The sequence below is a fragment of the Sphaeramia orbicularis genome, chromosome 15 (assembly GCF_902148855.1).
Source record: "Sphaeramia orbicularis chromosome 15, fSphaOr1.1, whole genome shotgun sequence".
NCBI classification, from domain to species: Eukaryota; Metazoa; Chordata; class Actinopteri; order Kurtiformes; family Apogonidae; genus Sphaeramia; species Sphaeramia orbicularis.
In genome coordinates, this window is record NC_043971.1 from 23,621,158 (window position 1) to 23,637,961 (window position 16,804).

The 16,804-nt window shown below is 36.8% G+C and overlaps 2 protein-coding genes across 5 annotated transcripts in view; both read left to right on the forward strand.

The window, feature by feature from the left end:
* Positions 1-6,757, forward strand: part of pde10a (phosphodiesterase 10A) — an 88,541-nt gene extending 81,784 nt beyond the window's left edge. For 3 of the 4 annotated variants that reach the window (XM_030156045.1, XM_030156046.1, XM_030156047.1), the window contains one exon: positions 4,069-6,757. In XM_030156045.1, the coding sequence (XP_030011905.1) occupies positions 4,069-4,180 (112 nt within the window). In that variant the 3' untranslated portion in view covers positions 4,181-6,757. The remainder of the gene's footprint in view (positions 1-4,068) is intronic. The other variant, XM_030156048.1, reaches the window with a different exon arrangement.
* Positions 6,758-11,471: 4,714 nt separating this feature from the next.
* On the forward strand, positions 11,472-16,594 carry LOC115434602 (uncharacterized protein C6orf118-like). The gene is made up of 9 exons (XM_030156639.1): positions 11,472-12,077; positions 12,876-12,998; positions 14,198-14,250; positions 14,617-14,748; positions 14,840-14,901; positions 15,188-15,363; positions 15,844-15,897; positions 16,134-16,195; positions 16,291-16,594. Exons 1-9 carry the CDS (start codon positions 11,472-11,474, stop codon positions 16,322-16,324), a joined length of 1,302 nt encoding a protein of 433 aa, XP_030012499.1. The 3' UTR covers positions 16,325-16,594.
* The last annotated feature ends 210 nt before the right edge of the window (positions 16,595-16,804 follow it).

The following is a 16,804-nucleotide window of genomic DNA, read 5'->3' on the forward strand; positions in this document are numbered from 1 at the left end:
CACTGAAAAGTTACTCTTTAGGTGATTTTGTCTTATTTTAAATGTGATGAGATATTTTGACTAGAAATGAGAAAAATACACTTGGTAAGATTTAGATTTTTGTAGTGTAGATCCAGTGTATGAACGGGTTAGTACTTAAGATGTTTCTCTTTAATATTCCATTTCAACAAAAAGGTCAGAAAAAAAATTAAACATGGTGCAATGGCTCACATCAAAAAGACTCTGAGTATGAACTTAAAGCCACAGTATCTGGATAGGGAGGTTACATGACTGTGGAGGTTCTCTCCATTCCTCTAGGTCACAGGTGTCAAACATGCAGCCCAGGGGCCAAATCCGGCCCACCAAAGGGTCCAGTCCGGCCCCTGAGATGAAGTTGTGAAATGCAAAAATTACACTGAAGATATTAATCATTTTAGTTCAAGTTCCACATTTAGACCAATTCAATTTCAAGTGGGTCAGACCAGTAAAATATAATTATAATAATCTATAAATACTCTCAACTCCAAATTTGTCTCTTTGTAAATGTAAATATGTTCATGTATTTACACTAAAATAAAGCATAATTTCACAAAAAATGTGAAGAACCTGAACAAATATGAACAACCTGTAATGTTTTAAGAGAAGTACATACAATTTTACCAATATTCTCCCTGATATTAAATGCTTTTGTGTATTTGTAGACCCGCTGTGATCTGTAAGTTATAATGAACACGTGAAAATGATAAATTGAGGCATAATATTGTTAAAATTACACTTATTTTTTGAGTTTCTTCATGTTATTCACATTGTTTGAAAGGATAGTTTGTAGATGTAAACATTTTCATTGTTTAATTTTACTTACTCTAAAACATAGAGAACATTTTGGAGTTGATGTTATTTATATATTATTGTGTTATTATTTTACTGGTTCGGCCCATTTCAGATCAAATATAGCTGAATGTGGCCCCTGAACTAAAATGAGTTTGACATCTCTGCTCTAGGTCCAACATGCACTTTAATAGAGTAACTGGTCTCAATCGCCTGTAGGTGTGAATGAGAGTGAATGGATATATGTGAGCAATGAACCTGTGACCTGTTCAGTCTGTTAGTTACATACTGAAGCTGACTGGGACTTAACCCTCATTCAGTGCCAGACAAAGCATTTTTCATTACTATATTAATTATGTATGCAATTTTGTCTGGTCCATAAATGTATCAAAGTTTGGTTCACAGCCCTGGTTATTTCCAGTACAGTGTAATCGGTGCGGGTTGCCACTTGGGTTTGCTAATAGCTCTACACTGTGTTTTGCAGAATGAGACGAGGCTAACTTCTGCCTTTAGGGGATTTATTCTCTGTAAAAACACATCAACACCAGTACAGGAAGTTCTCAGTACCCCTCTCCTCATGGGGTTTGGAAACTGAATGAGGAGCATAGTATGACTCTACTTATGCTGAAAATGAAATGTCAGTGGTCACACATCATAAATACGGTTTATCAAAATAAAAAGTCTTAGAAATAGACACAAAAATAAGTATAACTACTTAGAAAAATTATAACCCCTTTTCCACCAGCATTCCCAAGAGTTTTTATTACCACACTACAAATTATTTGAGTCTTATCAAGATTAAAAAAAAAAAAAAACAGCTTAGATTTGAAGTGTTAGATACTTTATCTTGTTAAGAGTTAATTTCTGGAAATTTCTTAGACATAGACACAAAAATAAGTATAACCACGTAGAAAAATTATAGCCCCTTTTCCACCAGCATTCCCAAGAGTTTTTATTACCACACTGCAAATTATTTAATTCTTATCAAAAAATAAATTTAAAAAAACAGCTTAGATTTGAAGTGTTCGATAATTTATCTTGTTAAGAGTTTATTTCTTATTTTAAGTGTTCATACTTATGTAAACTTGCTTATTTCTAGATTTAACAATCTTAATTCAAGAAATCTTGTCAAGTGAAATTATCTCGCTGCATGGACAGATATTTCACTTGTTTTGAGTACCTTTTTTTCTCAAATTTAGTGTTTTTATCTTGTTTTTATACACCCCTTTTTTGCAGTGCAGGAACTTATTTAGCTGGGTAAAAGAATTCCTGGTTATCTGCATGCTTTGTGTTTCCACTGCACCTCAAAGTTCTTGGAAATGTATTCAAATCAGGATTGGTCGTTTTGAGTTCTTTTGAGCATATTTGGCAAATACGCACTTTAGCATACAACAACAGAACAAGTCAAATTCAATTCACTTCAATTCAGTTTTATTTGTAGAGCTCTATAACACAACAAGGTTGCCTCACAGGGTTTTACAGAATTAGTTGGATATGAAAACAAACAACAGTCAACTCAAAAGAGCAACTTTCAACACTCAGAAGAACCTATTCAGCCAGTGGACCTCCTCATCCATCCACTTCTCGTAGCTTCTCTTCTTTCGCTTGATTTTTAAAATGATCAAAACGCAAACAATTTGAAGCTGGTCGGAAATGGAATAAACAAGTTTACAGCTGGACACTGGCCATACACTGCAAAAAGGGTGTCTAAAAACAAGATAAAAACACTAAATCTGAGGAAAAAGATAATTTAAACAAATGAAATATCTGTCCATGCAGCAAGATATTTTCTCTTGACAAAATTTCTTAAATTAAATAAGCATGAATGTATGAACACTTAAAATAAGAAATCAACTCTTAAAACAAGATAAATTATCTAACACTTGTAAATCTAAGTTTTTTTTTTTTTAATCTTGGTAAGGACCAAATAATTTGCAGTGTAGTGGGTGAACATACGTGTGTTCTTCCAATCTGAAAGTCCCCAAGCAGAAACTTTTTTTTAGGGAAAGTTTGGGGTGGAGAGAAAGTTTTTTTTTTATTTTACCTGGGTAATTTTAGTGAAAACATGCCAAGGTTTTTCAAAAGTCTGGGTAAAGTTAACCCTTTCATGCATGAATTATGAGAACCTTAATCAAGATTTTTTTTTTCTGAGTGTTTTTATTCCTCTTTAGGCATGAAAAAAAACCAATGTGATTGATTTTTTTTTTTTTTAAATCATCCTGTTTTTCATGGAGTTACAAAAATGTCCACTCAGCTACACCATGAATTTTTTTCTTGAAGCAAAGAAACGTGTATTTAAAACCCAATATCGTAAAGTGATATGAAAACAGTGAAATGAAACCATGTTTAATGCAGCTAATCTGATGTTTTCTCGCATTTTAACATATTTTAATACTAGTTATTCCTCACTTCATGGAGATAATATGCAAAAATTAAATATTAACAATTGATTTCCACTCAAGAACCAAACAAGAACAGCAAAGTTACAATAATGGTATGAATTGGAGTTGATGAGATGATGCATAAGTGTCCACTGTGTTGGTTGATATGGAACTAAAACAACAGAACCCATGAATATACAAGAGTAAAGCTGTAGAGTAACTGTCCACTGTAGTGACCACTATGCATGAAAGGGTTAAAGTTCCTGGTAAAGTTCCTCTGGTGACAACAGGGCTATTGCACTGCAAAAATCTAAATCTTACCAAGATACCAAAATATCTCATCACACTTAAAATAAGACATAATCACCTAAAGGGTAACTTTGTAGTGAGATATAAGAACTTATTTTTAGACAATAGATCTTGAAAATCTTGTTTCAAGAAATTTACCAAGACAATTTCACTTTTTTCACTGGCAGATTTTTTTTTTTTTTTTTTTGCTTAATTCAAGATTATTATTTTTTGCTTAATTCAAGCAAAAAAAAAGGCCAGTGGAACAAGTGAAAATTATCTTGGTAAGATTTAATAAGTAATAAGATTTTCAAGATCTATTGTCTAAAAATAAGTTCTTATATCTCATGAAAAGTTACCCTTTAGGTGATTATGTCTTATTTTAGGTGTGATGAGATATTTTGACTAGAAATGAGAAAAATACACTTGATAAGATTTTGATTTTTGCAGTGTGGTAAAATACCAGTGAAAAGGGAATTCAGTGAAATATAAACCCCTTGCAGGTTAGTTACAGTAGCACATCTTTAATTTATATGTATTAAAGCACCCACATGTAGTCTTGAATCCTAATGTTGTGATGCTGTGTTTTCAGGGAGAATCTGGGCCAGTGGGAGAAGATCGTGAGGGGAGAGGCCAAGGACATAGTGTTCAGCAAAGAGGCCAGCAGGTCTTCTGATTCAGGCCCAGTTAAGGTGGATAACTGACTACCAAAGGGTTGCTGGCCTACCAAAGGAACACACTCTGAATCCTGCCACCGACCTTTTGTAGAGGGGAGAACAGAACATGCATCCTGTGTTAGCAGCAGATGACAAAGCTAAATTCAACTTGACTCTGAAAACACACAGTTACCTCATCAGGTGACGGAGGTGTCAACACTGACGGTTTCACCGATCCCAGAGACTGACAGACAGCTGATGGGGTGGGACTTGGACCCATCGCCCTACGTCCACTCAGCTTGGGAATTCACTTGGTAGAAAGGACTTGTGGTGTTTTGGTTGTTTATCAGCTGTTATTTTATTATGATTTTTTAATTTTATTTTATTTGAGCTGAATCTTTTGTGGTCTTGTATTTGAGAGGCCTTAACTCTGAACCTTTCACAGGCTAGGATATGTGAAATCTTGTTGTCGGTTCAGGCTTTTTAAAATGGTACTGTTTGCCTTCTGTGGTAGGTTTTATCATTTGTGTACTACTTCAGAAAGGTATTCCCAGTGACAGAAGGAATGTGTAGAGAGATGTATGATGTGATGCCACCTTATTGAGATGGTGGGAGTTAGAATGTTTTTTATTACTTTTGAGCAAAAATCCTTTGCAGTACTTGAATAAAGACATACAGCCTATTCTACACAGAAATTGCGGAAACCCCCCACAGCATACTCTACTAAACATGGATGAACTGTGAGAGGAGTTAGATAATGTTAACACTTGTGAACACAGTCACAAGAGAGTCACAATGTTTCTCTCTGAAGTGGACCCTGCAGTGCTGCCCACGGCCTCCCCTGGCATTTAGGAACCTGCTGCATAATACATCAACTTTGGAGCTTCTGATTTAACAAGATCTGATCCCAAACAAGTAATCGTAATATTAGAAGGAGAAAGAGACAAAAAAAAAAAATGAGCAAGATGCACAAATGGCAACTTTTAATAAGTTAAAGCCAAGACTACATACTATAGAAAGTGTTTCTACTCTGCTTAGTTTTTTTTTTTCATGCCACTATCACATCATAAATTATTTTACACTACAATCTGGGAGGAGCTGTGCCTCAGTTTCTCTCATCAATCAGTAATCATTTCTGCATTCATAAATAAACAGTTAAAAAGAGGATTCTGCACAAGTTGGTTAAATGTCCTGTCCGGATTAAACCAGTTTATTAGCAGTAGCATAACACTTTTTTTTTTTTTTTTCATGTTGGTAGCCTTATGTAGTGTCCAGATTGCACCCTCATTTATATCACATGGATAAGGCTGAAGAATGGTATCAATTCAAAAAAAAAAAAAGAAAAAAATGGGCAAAGGTTGAATTAGATAGTCGTCTGCACAGTCTGGGATGTTTTTCTGCTTTTGACATAATATGCGTGTTGGAGCATTAGCCCATGTCTTTGCAAGTTCAAAGCTGTAGAATGAAACATTAATGACACTGAACATTTACTGCTGATGCCCTCCACAGTGACTCAGCTGATGAGCTCTTTTGATCCATGCCTGAAATCACAGTTTTCAGCTTCATATTTCCTTAACTGTTAAGCTAAACTGCATAATATGTCTTTTTGCATGCAACTGCAACTCGAGATTGTTGGTAGACTTTTTGCAGATGTGTACCAGAAGTTCCCCTCATGTCTGTGACTTGTCAAAGGAAATAAACCACCGTCCCTTATGCTCATTTTCCACCACATGCGAGGGGTACATTTGGATTTCCAGGATCTTCCAAAAGACTTTTATTGTCTAAAACTGTCATTCCAGAGGACAAATTGTCCAAGACTGAAATTACCGCTAAAATAATTTGTTTTACGACTGGTACTGTGGCCCCAATGGTGTGAATGTACATTTTGATGAATGTTTTGTTAATGGCAGATCCTTGGTGTTGGCGTATGGGTTAGCAAGCCATCAATTGCAATGATGTGCTCTGTCTTACTTTTCAGAATTGCTTCCAGTAAGCTTCAACCAAGAGCAACAATTAGCATGCACCTAAATTGAAGTTTATATATAATTTTGCATATATGGAAATAGGCGTATACTGTGTACAATCTAGGAATTAGCTTGTACAGCCTGAGACGTATGCTCTGATGGTGCTAAACTGAGTGGCAGTCATGCACTTTCTGACTGGGTGTGTACACTTGTGTTTGCGTGTGTGCGTGCGTGTGTGTGTGTGCATGTGTGCGTGTGAAAGAGAAAACCCTGACTGTCTCTTTTCCCACTCAAACCCACCTGAGAACATGGTGAAGTCCACAACACTGCACTGTCCCCTCTACTTTTCAGCACCAGTTATATCCCATTGTCTGCACTATGTTTAGCTTATGATCTTTATCTTTATTATTATTGATGATTATTATTATTATTGCTATTATTACTATTGTTATTTTCTTAATTAGAGTTAAATTTAAATTAACTTATATTTTTATACAAAGAAAAATAATGTTGGCCTTTTTGTTTTGTACAAAGTAAACAAAGATAAAGATAAACAAAACGGTCTAGACATGTTACTGTTACCCAGAATAACTGAGGAATGTCTCAACTGTAAATGTAAGAGCAGTAGCCCAAATGACTTTTATTAAATACCTTAAAAACACACCGCTGCTTTGAAGTATTTTTTTATGTCTTGCTTAGACTGATATGTATTGCGCTTGTTTGTTTGGTGTCATTTACATTTGTCATTTTTATCTATTTTTGAAACACCTCCCAAATACACAGCAGTCCTTTTGCTTTTCCTGTTGTGATCAGATGGAAATTAGTTTTTAAATAAATCTAGTGCAACACATTATTTCTCCCAGAGATGAAGGTTTCTTATATATGGTTCTGGTTGAATAAGATAAACTAATATACCACCTTCATTATAACAAATGCACAAGGAAAGACAATTCCCATTTTTGTGGGTATCCTCTTTCACTTTCCCAGTTGTGAAAAGTGTGCAAAAGGATGATAATGTTATTTAAAAGATATTGAAATGTCTAAAAGGGACATTAGGAACATCAATGAACATTTTAAATGTTAAAATACACAGCCTGATCAATATTTCATTGGACTGCCTGAGATTTGATTATAGAACACATTCACAGTGACAGCATTCACAACATTTGTCATTACATTTATTTTTATCCGAAGTTGCGTTTATTTTTGGCTAAGATCTTGTAGTGGTGATGGGAGAGATTGGCTGCTGCAAACATTTTGCACATCCCAAAAACTCTCAATGGGGTTCAGGTCTGGACTGTGTGTCAACAGGGAAGAAAAAAATCCACAGATGTTGAACCCTGGTCCTTCAGTATATCCGGGTTGTCAGCTGACCTCACATAATGCTGTTGATGCTGTTGAACCTAAACCTAACCAACTGAATCAACCCCAGATCATAACACTGCACTCACAGGCTTGTACTGTCAGCACTAGGCATGATGGGTAATCACTTCACCTCTGTTATGCATCCATCGTTCTGGAACAGGATCAATCTGGATCACAGGACCTTTTTCCATTGAAACACAGTCCACTCTTTCTGGTAAACTGATGGTTGTTCTACAAATGAAAAGCTACTCACTGTGAACCTATTGCAGCTGAAACATATTAATCACTGCACTAATTATCTAATGGAAGGTTGAGGCTCAATGAGTGAACAAACCTAAGAAATCTACATCCATCCTTCACTGCATTCTTTTAATTCAAATAATTTAAAGTCACTGAATAGTCTTCAATGTAAGACATTTTATGGTGCCACTAAAGTTTAACTCTGATCTCTGCTCTTTAGTTCCAGGTCCTAGTCTGTAGACTTTCACTCTTCTCTGTCTTCTATTTTTCACTGTAAGTTAAACTCCTGTGTGTTTATTGGCACAACCTTATTATTGGTTAACCTCATTATGTGAATAACCTAATTAAGATGATAGTTTGATTATGGGATGCTCGCAGTAACCAGATTTTCCACTAAAGTTGACAGTTTGTTGACCGCAATTTTTTCAGCAACATTTTAGAGAAAAAATAACAGATAAAGACAACAATTATTATTAGAGTTAAACTTGGGACCTCAATGGCATGTGTTTTTCAAATAATACTTATAGTGACATAAGTAAAACAAGTAGGCCCTAAGTAATAAGAATAAAGTGTGCAGCCCTATAACCACAGTCCTTCAACAGGTAAAGACAGAAACATGAAAATGATCATCAGGTGATCAATATATGTTTCACGATGACCAACAGGCTGGCCTCACTGACTTTTTTTTTTTTTTTTACTTTACTTTCATAAATCCAGGAAAAATAGCACTGTTTTAGACTTGGTATCGTTGAGATCATCCCTAAACACATAAATCAAATTAAACTTAATAGGATATCAAATCAAATTAAAGCCGCAAGCGACATTGGGAGGCCCTCGCCAGCCAGAGTTAGCACTGCGCACTATCTCGCCTACTATGTCCCTTTGGATAAAGTATGATCAATATTCTGAGGGGCACTATCGCACCAGCTTATGTCCCTCTGTGACGCTGGATTTCCTCCCTCACCCATATCTGACTGGATGAACCTCCCTCTTCTTATTCTTGGTACAAAAAAACAAATAGGACATGGGTACCACTGACATTTTTGATGGGAGTCATGTCAGACAATTTTGTGAAATATGACCGCAGTGCACAGTATGTTCTGCAAACAAAGCAACAGTTATATGTGACACTAACAACATTTTCTGGATGTATATTGACATATGATGTCTTTCATTTTTGGTTAGATTTTTCAAGAAACTGTATTCAGTCACAGTCGACTAAATCACACAGAAAGTGGTCACACTTACAGTGGCTCAAAAAGACAACAAACATATAATGACTCTATAGTCTTATGTGAAAGGTATATTGGGCATATTACGTTACAGAAACAGTTTGTGACAAGTTAACATGATAACTCTTCAGTAAAAGGGAAACATATAAACCATATACTGCTGAGTATTCCTCTTAACAGGCAGAAAACCTTGAGCAGACCCTGACTCCTGGAGGAGGGTCATCTGCCAGGACCAGCTGGTGTGAAAGAGAGAGGGTAAAGGGGGAGAGAGAGAGAGAGAGAGGGAGAGAGAGAGACAGAGAGAGAGAGACAGACAGACAGAGAGGGAGAGAGAGAGAAAGAGAGAGAGGGAGGGGGAAAGACAGAGAGAGGGAGGGAGAGAGACGGAGAGACAGAGAGGCAGTGAGAGTGGGAGAGAGGGAGGGGGAAAGACAGAGAGAGAGGGAGAGAGACAGAGAGAGGGAGAGAGACAGACAGACAGAGATAATGGGAGAGAGGGAGGGGGAAAGACAGAGAGAGGGTGAGAGACAGACAGAGAGACAGAGAGAGGGAGAGAGAGAGACATACAGAGAGGGAGAGAGACAAAGAGGGAGAGAGAGAGAGAGAGAGGCGGGGGGGGGCATGCCTTTTTCTGGATCTACCACTACCTGTCAATAGAGCACCTCTTTGTTGAGAGGAAACATGCAATTTTAAATTATTTTAATTTCAACTTATTGCTCCCGTACAATGGTAAATACGTTTTCATCTTTATCATATTTTTTACCATATAAATCTTTATCTAATTTAAATTTGAATTAAACATATTGTTAAAGTGAAGTGGTTTTTGTAAATTTACCAACATATACCTGAATTTATAACCAATAAAAAGGCATTGTAAGAGCTGGCTGCTGTGTCATGTATTTAAATTCCTCCTCTGTGGAAAAGTTTGGACATGAAAAAGGTTCAAAATACTGCGCCACATTTCACTGTCGGTAACGATAACGGCACTGTAACGTTTCAAATAGTAAATAATTAGATTACCCATTACTGGAAAAGAGTACGTTAGTAACGCCAGCAGTGCCAGGTAGTGTAGTTCAGGTTCACCTTTGGTTTGGGTCGAACAGTTAATACTCAGCTTAACAGAAGTTACAGGAAATGCATGGTACAGCTGGTAACGCATCAGCTGTGAATAATGCAATAAAACTTAACGGCCTGTGGGTTTTACTTTAATTTCACTTTTTGCTCAGTTTTTTTTTTTTTTTTTGCCACCCGACAGGGACGCGCCGCAAACATTACGCACCTCGGTCTCCATGGTAACAGGGTCAGGCCGAAAGCAGATCAGACGAAAGTTGGACTTCTGGCGTGAAATCCTGCACGAAAATACAGAAAACACACAGGTGAGGCTATTAATGGGCTCATAGTTTGTCTTATACAGTATGTGACTCAAATGTTTCGTAAAATACCAAAGTAATGTTGAAAAAACAAACTCCAGTGGTTAGTGACTCTTAGCATGCTGCTTTACAAATTACTACGAAGAAGAGAGTTAATAAATGTTGGATAAGTTCCATAAATGTATACGAAATATTAAATCAAACTACTCAGATGTAACTAATGCAGGGGGATATAAGAATCAAACCACATGTGATTTTCTATGGAAATTCAGTTGAATAGTCCTTAATTTGACCTTTTCATATCAGAATATTATTTTTATAAATTTGTTAATCAAATGCTCATTTGTTTCCTCAATCCACAGACACAACACAGGTGTGCAGTATCTCAGTATCAATGTGTGGGTCTTTGTATCCCTATCATGTCCAAATACTACTCCATAAAACTAGAAGTAAAAAAACAAACAGACTTCAAAAAAGGAAGTCAGGGAAAAGGGGGAAGAAAAAGGAAGTAAGAAATCAATCAAATAATAAAACTATAAATAAATGAGTACATAAGTAGCAGTAAACATATACACTGTTGCCCATAAAGTTAGAATAATTTGTTTTCAGACACATTCCTCTTTTAATTCCTGTTCACACACATCAGTAATCACATTTGACCAGGTGCAATGATAACATACTGAGTCCCAGTTACACTTTATCTATCAAGTAGAAACAATACAGTCAGTCATTTCATGAGAAGAGGTAAAAACATTTTATTCCAACTTTATGGGCAATAGTGTACTATTCACATTGGCATTTACATATGATTAAGTACAAACATTTTAAATAATAACATTTTTATTTGTAAGCTAGCAGTTTTAAATTTTCCATCTCTTTCCCCATCCATAGCTTCAACCTAAAGGTGAGGTAGTTCCATATCTAGTGGTTTAGAAGATGAATGAATGAATATCTCATGTGTCTTTTGCCAAATTGTTGTTTTGTATTTGCATGATTATAACCCTGAAGGCTTTATAAGTGTTATTTATGACAAATGGTGGCTTTTCACTGTTTTGTCAGTTTTTTGTTTTGTTTTTTTAAGTTATTGCTCATTCTTGAAAAAACTATTTAATTAAGAGAAATGTGGATGAGTTTTACAATACTTTGAATATGTTATGCACCCATAGCCATGTCCATCAGCAGCAAGTCAAAGCCGAGGTGCTTTGGGAGTGATATCCGCAGACTGCTGTTGGCTGCTGAAGCCGGTCAGAAGGCTGATATCCTGGCTTACTCCTCAGGGCATCTGGGGCCCAGCAGCTTGAACCACAGTCGGCCTCCCAGGGAGAAAGAGCAGTGTTTCTGGAGGACGTCTCAGAGGCAGCCAAAAACTTCAAACCCTCTGACACTCCAGCAGAGACAGGCAAAAGAACTGGCCTATGTAAAGAAAAAAGAAATCAAAGACGGTTCGGCTGAGTTCACTGCTGGCTTTCCTTCGGCCCAGCCTGAAGCCTCAGGGTCAAGACAAGATCATACCACTGATTGTTCTATCCAGGCTGTCAGAGGAGAAGATTCATGTTTAAATAAAAAGGATTTTGGTTCCTTAAAGTCAGTGCCAGTGAAGTCTAATGCCTTGGCCCCAGAAAAGTTGCACAACTCATCATCAGGGCCTTGTCGCAACCACAGTGACAAGGCACCGATTAAAGAAGACCAGATGAAGATAAAGCAACACCCTGTCAAGCAGGACTTTTGGGGTGGAATAAATGCTGCAGAATTGCATGAGAGAAAACTGGAAAGGGTAAGAATGTAGGAAATTTTCTAATTTCAAAGTTGTTGGTTTTTTTTTTTTTTTGTCTTATTTTTTTTTGCAAAAATATTTTTTATCAAAATTCTAAACCTGCAACACAGTATTCTACAGTTCTGTCTTGACAGTAAAAATACAGTAAAAATTAGTTGTAAACATGACCATAACAATGAACAAATAGCCCTTCTCAGAACAAGAAAAAGTAGTGCAATCTCTTGAAATGTCCTTCATAATGAAACACATAAGGTGCCAAAAAATAACCTAATTATACATCACACACAGCAAGTATCAAGCAAGATTAGGAACTGCAGTCTCCATATACGTTAGTCACTTGTACAGTCCATTTCAAGTCTTTGATATATTGGATGAAGGGGTTCCAGATGCCTTCAAATGTCCATATGTAGGTGATCCTTTCTAATGGCAGACTTGACAACATCTGCCTGATCTAATATGTAATACTGGGCTATGACGTTTTTTCAAAAAATAATGCATACACTTTCTGGCAGTGAGCAGACTGAGGTCTATAAATACTCGTTCCCTTTTATTATATTTTTTTTCTCTGGGTACAAACCAAACAAAAACAGCTTTGGTTCCACTAATATTCATTTGGAAATTATTTTCTCATGTATGTCCTTTGCCTCTACCCAAAACATTAAGATATTCCAACATCTATGTCAATTTTTAGCAATTTCATATCATGGAAGTCCTCGTTGCTCACAAACGCTCACACACATTTCATTTGCCTGTGTGTTTGGGATAAACATGTCAATGTGTGTGTATATTGCTGTCCAGGAACTGAAGAAGCTGTCAACGCAGAGCTGGCCCAGCAGAGACCGGCTTGCGGTGTTCAGTGACGTCTTTGATGATGTATGTGAAGGCTCTGCAGTATTTGGACGCATCCTGAGGGAAATTAAGGTTTTTCCATTTCCTCTTCACTCTCTAACACATTTTTAGCATGTGCCATCAGATGTATTAGAGCTGAGAGAAATTAAGTCCCTGGTGCAGTGAGCTGAAATAGAGCAACCACTGGAACCTGGTTATGATGTGTCAAGGAGCAGGTCACCAGAGGGCAACGGTTTCATTACCACCCATTCATAAGAACAGTCCAGGGTCATTTTAGTTTGTCTTTTGCACGCTATAGCTTTGCACATCCTGTAACTGTGAATACATATTTCCAATGGGTGCAAAATTTTGCTGTTTCTTCACGCATTTCATTTGTGATCGCACATCAGTTCAATTAAAATCAAAGCTAAGAAAAACAAACAATACATGCTGATATGTGAAAGCGCTGGTATTATTATTATTATTATTATTATTATTATTATTATTATTATTATTATTATTATTATTATTGGGGCTATAATATTGGAAATTCTGAGACATATATTGTGATATGAATATGAAAAATAAGGTGTTTTCACTAAGTGACTCAAGTAGCTCTATTTGGGACATTAACAATTGCTGTTGGTTGTTTACTGAACATGCAGATTCTGAATTTAGCAAGAAACTCTGTCCTTAAATCAGATTAAACTGTGTTAACAGACTCCTCTGACTATTTTGGAAAATGAGAACTATGTGAGTTTTAGTTTTGCAATATCAGAAAAACCTGGCATGCACTACAAACATGACATATAGTGCACCCCCATTTATAATCTATATTATAGAAGCCAAGTAGCCTCTGTGTGTGTATGTGTGTCTGGGGATTCACACAAAATCCAGAAAGAGCTGACTGCTGCAGTTTGGCATACTTTTGTATATTTGGTCAAGGAAAAGATTAGCAAAAACGGGAAGTTGATAGGACCAATATTTTGGGAGATATTAGTAATTTTGGAATACAGTAGCCTTACAGTCACCTTGCTATGGCCAGAACACTTTTGTGGTGACTGCTGGACAGCATGCATGAGTACACAACAGCATACAAACTATCACATGTAGAACCCGTGGATCCCCACGGGTCAACACGCTAGTTAAAATTATTTGTGGTAGTTGTAATAGTAGTACATTTGGCTCAAAAGATCTAGTGTTATGTAAGATATAAAATTAATACATAATTTAATAGAAGTAACCAACTATGACCTGAACAGTCTAATGCAAATCCTTTTTCTGTTTTGTAGACAGAATATGATTTGTATGTCAACCACGTGATGTCGTCGCAATCCACTCTCCAAAACATGGTAAAGCACTTTCTTTTATATAAATGTGACCTCCATTCCCTGTTACAAACTTTCTTTCCAACTACACAAATATTTGTGTAGGCTGAGAAATAGTATAATGTAACATGTGAAATAAAAAATAAAAACTCCACATATGCTGTGGTGATTTAGTTCAGGGACATCTGAAATATTTGGAGTGTTTTTTCTTATTGTGTAAGAATGAAAAACAGCAAAAAAAAAATGTCTCCTAAGGTGAGTTATTGTTCTGTAAAGTACATCAAGGAGATTTGTAGTTGTGTGAGATTTGCAAGTATTTCTCTCCAGAATATTTTGAAACATCTGACAAAAACAGACAAATTTTGACATCGTCTTTATCTCATCAATCCGTTACCACATGCTTCGCATGAGAATCCTGGCAGTGAAACACTGAGGTCAGTGGATTTGGAAGAAAAAGAAAAAGAAGTTCACTGGCTGGAGCAGGAGGCCAGGAAAACCCTCGAGGAGAATCAACAGTAATAAAAGAAATTAATGTCTGTTATATACTGAACGTGCATTGTTTTCAGTGGAAATAAGTTTGCTTTTCTTGTGTTCTTGCATCTTCAGACTCAGAGATGTGTTACAGAACGTCCTAGCAGTCTTACGCCCGGAGGACAAAGACGTGAAGAGTAAATTCTGAGCCTACATTGGTATTTATAGTCATTGGTAACCACAAATAAGTGCTTGCTTTATATTACCCGTTAGAGGAGGAGCACGTGCTTACTCAGTAATTTTGTGTTTCTGGTGTAGACTGACTGAACAAATAATCACTTTGTCATGTCAAAAGGGAATAAAGAGAGCTTTGTGGTCAAATGTGACTTTACAGTGCCTTCAGGGGTGCGTATGTACAAGTACAGAGGTATCATCATCAATCAATACAGTGCATTCATGCCTGACTCTGGTGTGTTTGGACAGATGCATCTCTGTCAGACAGTGGGACGACCACTGGGGGTGATAACAGCATTCAGTCCAAGAGGCTTCAGGTGTTAAACATGTGGGTGGAGATCCAGCAGCTGGAGGAGATGATTCAAGAGAAGCTGGTACCTGCAGCCACAGCCACTGCTACTGAAAGACGCATCAGGAGCCTAAAGGTACCAGGAGATGGACTCATGGTTCTTATCATTGTAATTTTGCCACGGTCACACAAGCGTCTGAACAGTCCAGCTCAGTTTTAACAAAATTTATGGTGGATTACATGTGACAGATACAAATACTAGAAATACTTCCACTTTTTCCACAGCATTGGTGAATCAATGATTGCATTCTGTGGCCCAGTATTTCAATAGAACAGACCATTGCTGTCCTATAAACAGATCTTATTGTAAAACCTAACAGGCTGTTTGTAGTGGAAGCAATAACATAATTTTCAAATCAGTAAATCCATTTCTAAATACTTCCTTTTTGTTAGCTGATTTCTTTAGTAAATAACTGTGTAATAAGAGGCATAATGGGCAGCAAACTGGTCTCACCCACTCACTCACTCCTTAAGGGTGATTTATGTCCAAATTGTGCCATAATGACTGACTGGCTGTATGTTATCTCTCACTAGTGTATACTCTGTTTGCTTCCAGACTGAGATAATGAGACTAATAGCCTCAAATCACTGTCTGAAGACCACCAACAAGGTAAGGAGGTTTGGCTTTCTTCCTCCTACATTAGAGTTTTTGCACATTATTTTTTGGCTGCTACTGTATTTGGATGTTTTGTATTTGTCTTTCCCTACTGAAGGACCACAGATAGGAGCTAACTTGTACCTAAATCTGGTGCAACACATCTTTCCTCTCTGTAATGATTTTGTACATGTTCTTGGATAAACTAAACTAAATTAAATCACACTAAACTAAACATTTTATCTCCCAAGGATCTTGAAAATCAGATTAACACAGTGCTCAAAAGAGAGAAAGTAAGCAAAGTCATGCGACGGTACGTACTGCATTGTACATATACACTACACCTTTATTCACTTTTAGAACATCTGGGTCACTTTTACTCCTTCTTTTGTCTGTTTTTACGACCAGGATCTTATGGGATGAAATACTGTCTGATCTGTGAGCTTCATCGACACCTGAGGATTTCACAGCTTGTGAACATTTAACAGCATGAATCAGACAAGGTTTAATGTTAAAGGAGCGATATTTTGCTTTTTTAAATGGGATTATGTATTTTAAAACATTTCCCTGTGGTCTATATAAACTGTAAATGCTATGCTTGGGTCTGAATTCTTCATTAATTCAACTCCACAGGTCCATCTTCAACCCCATTTTTGAATAATGACTCGAGAAAGGTCGTTTAGAGCGATGGCCCTTTAAATGCAAATGACCCCACCCCGTCCAGGTTATTGACTGTCCTGTTCAGCCACTTGAGTTTGTCCAACAACTGAACATTTTAGGTAATTGGATCAAAGTTCGGACATATTTTCAGTATGGACTACAACCACTGCTGCTGACAAACAATTATGGCGTACTAAGAGAAATGTTCGTCGGACGTCTTGGCCTTATATGTGCAAATGTCGTAACATAACTAGTTATAAAA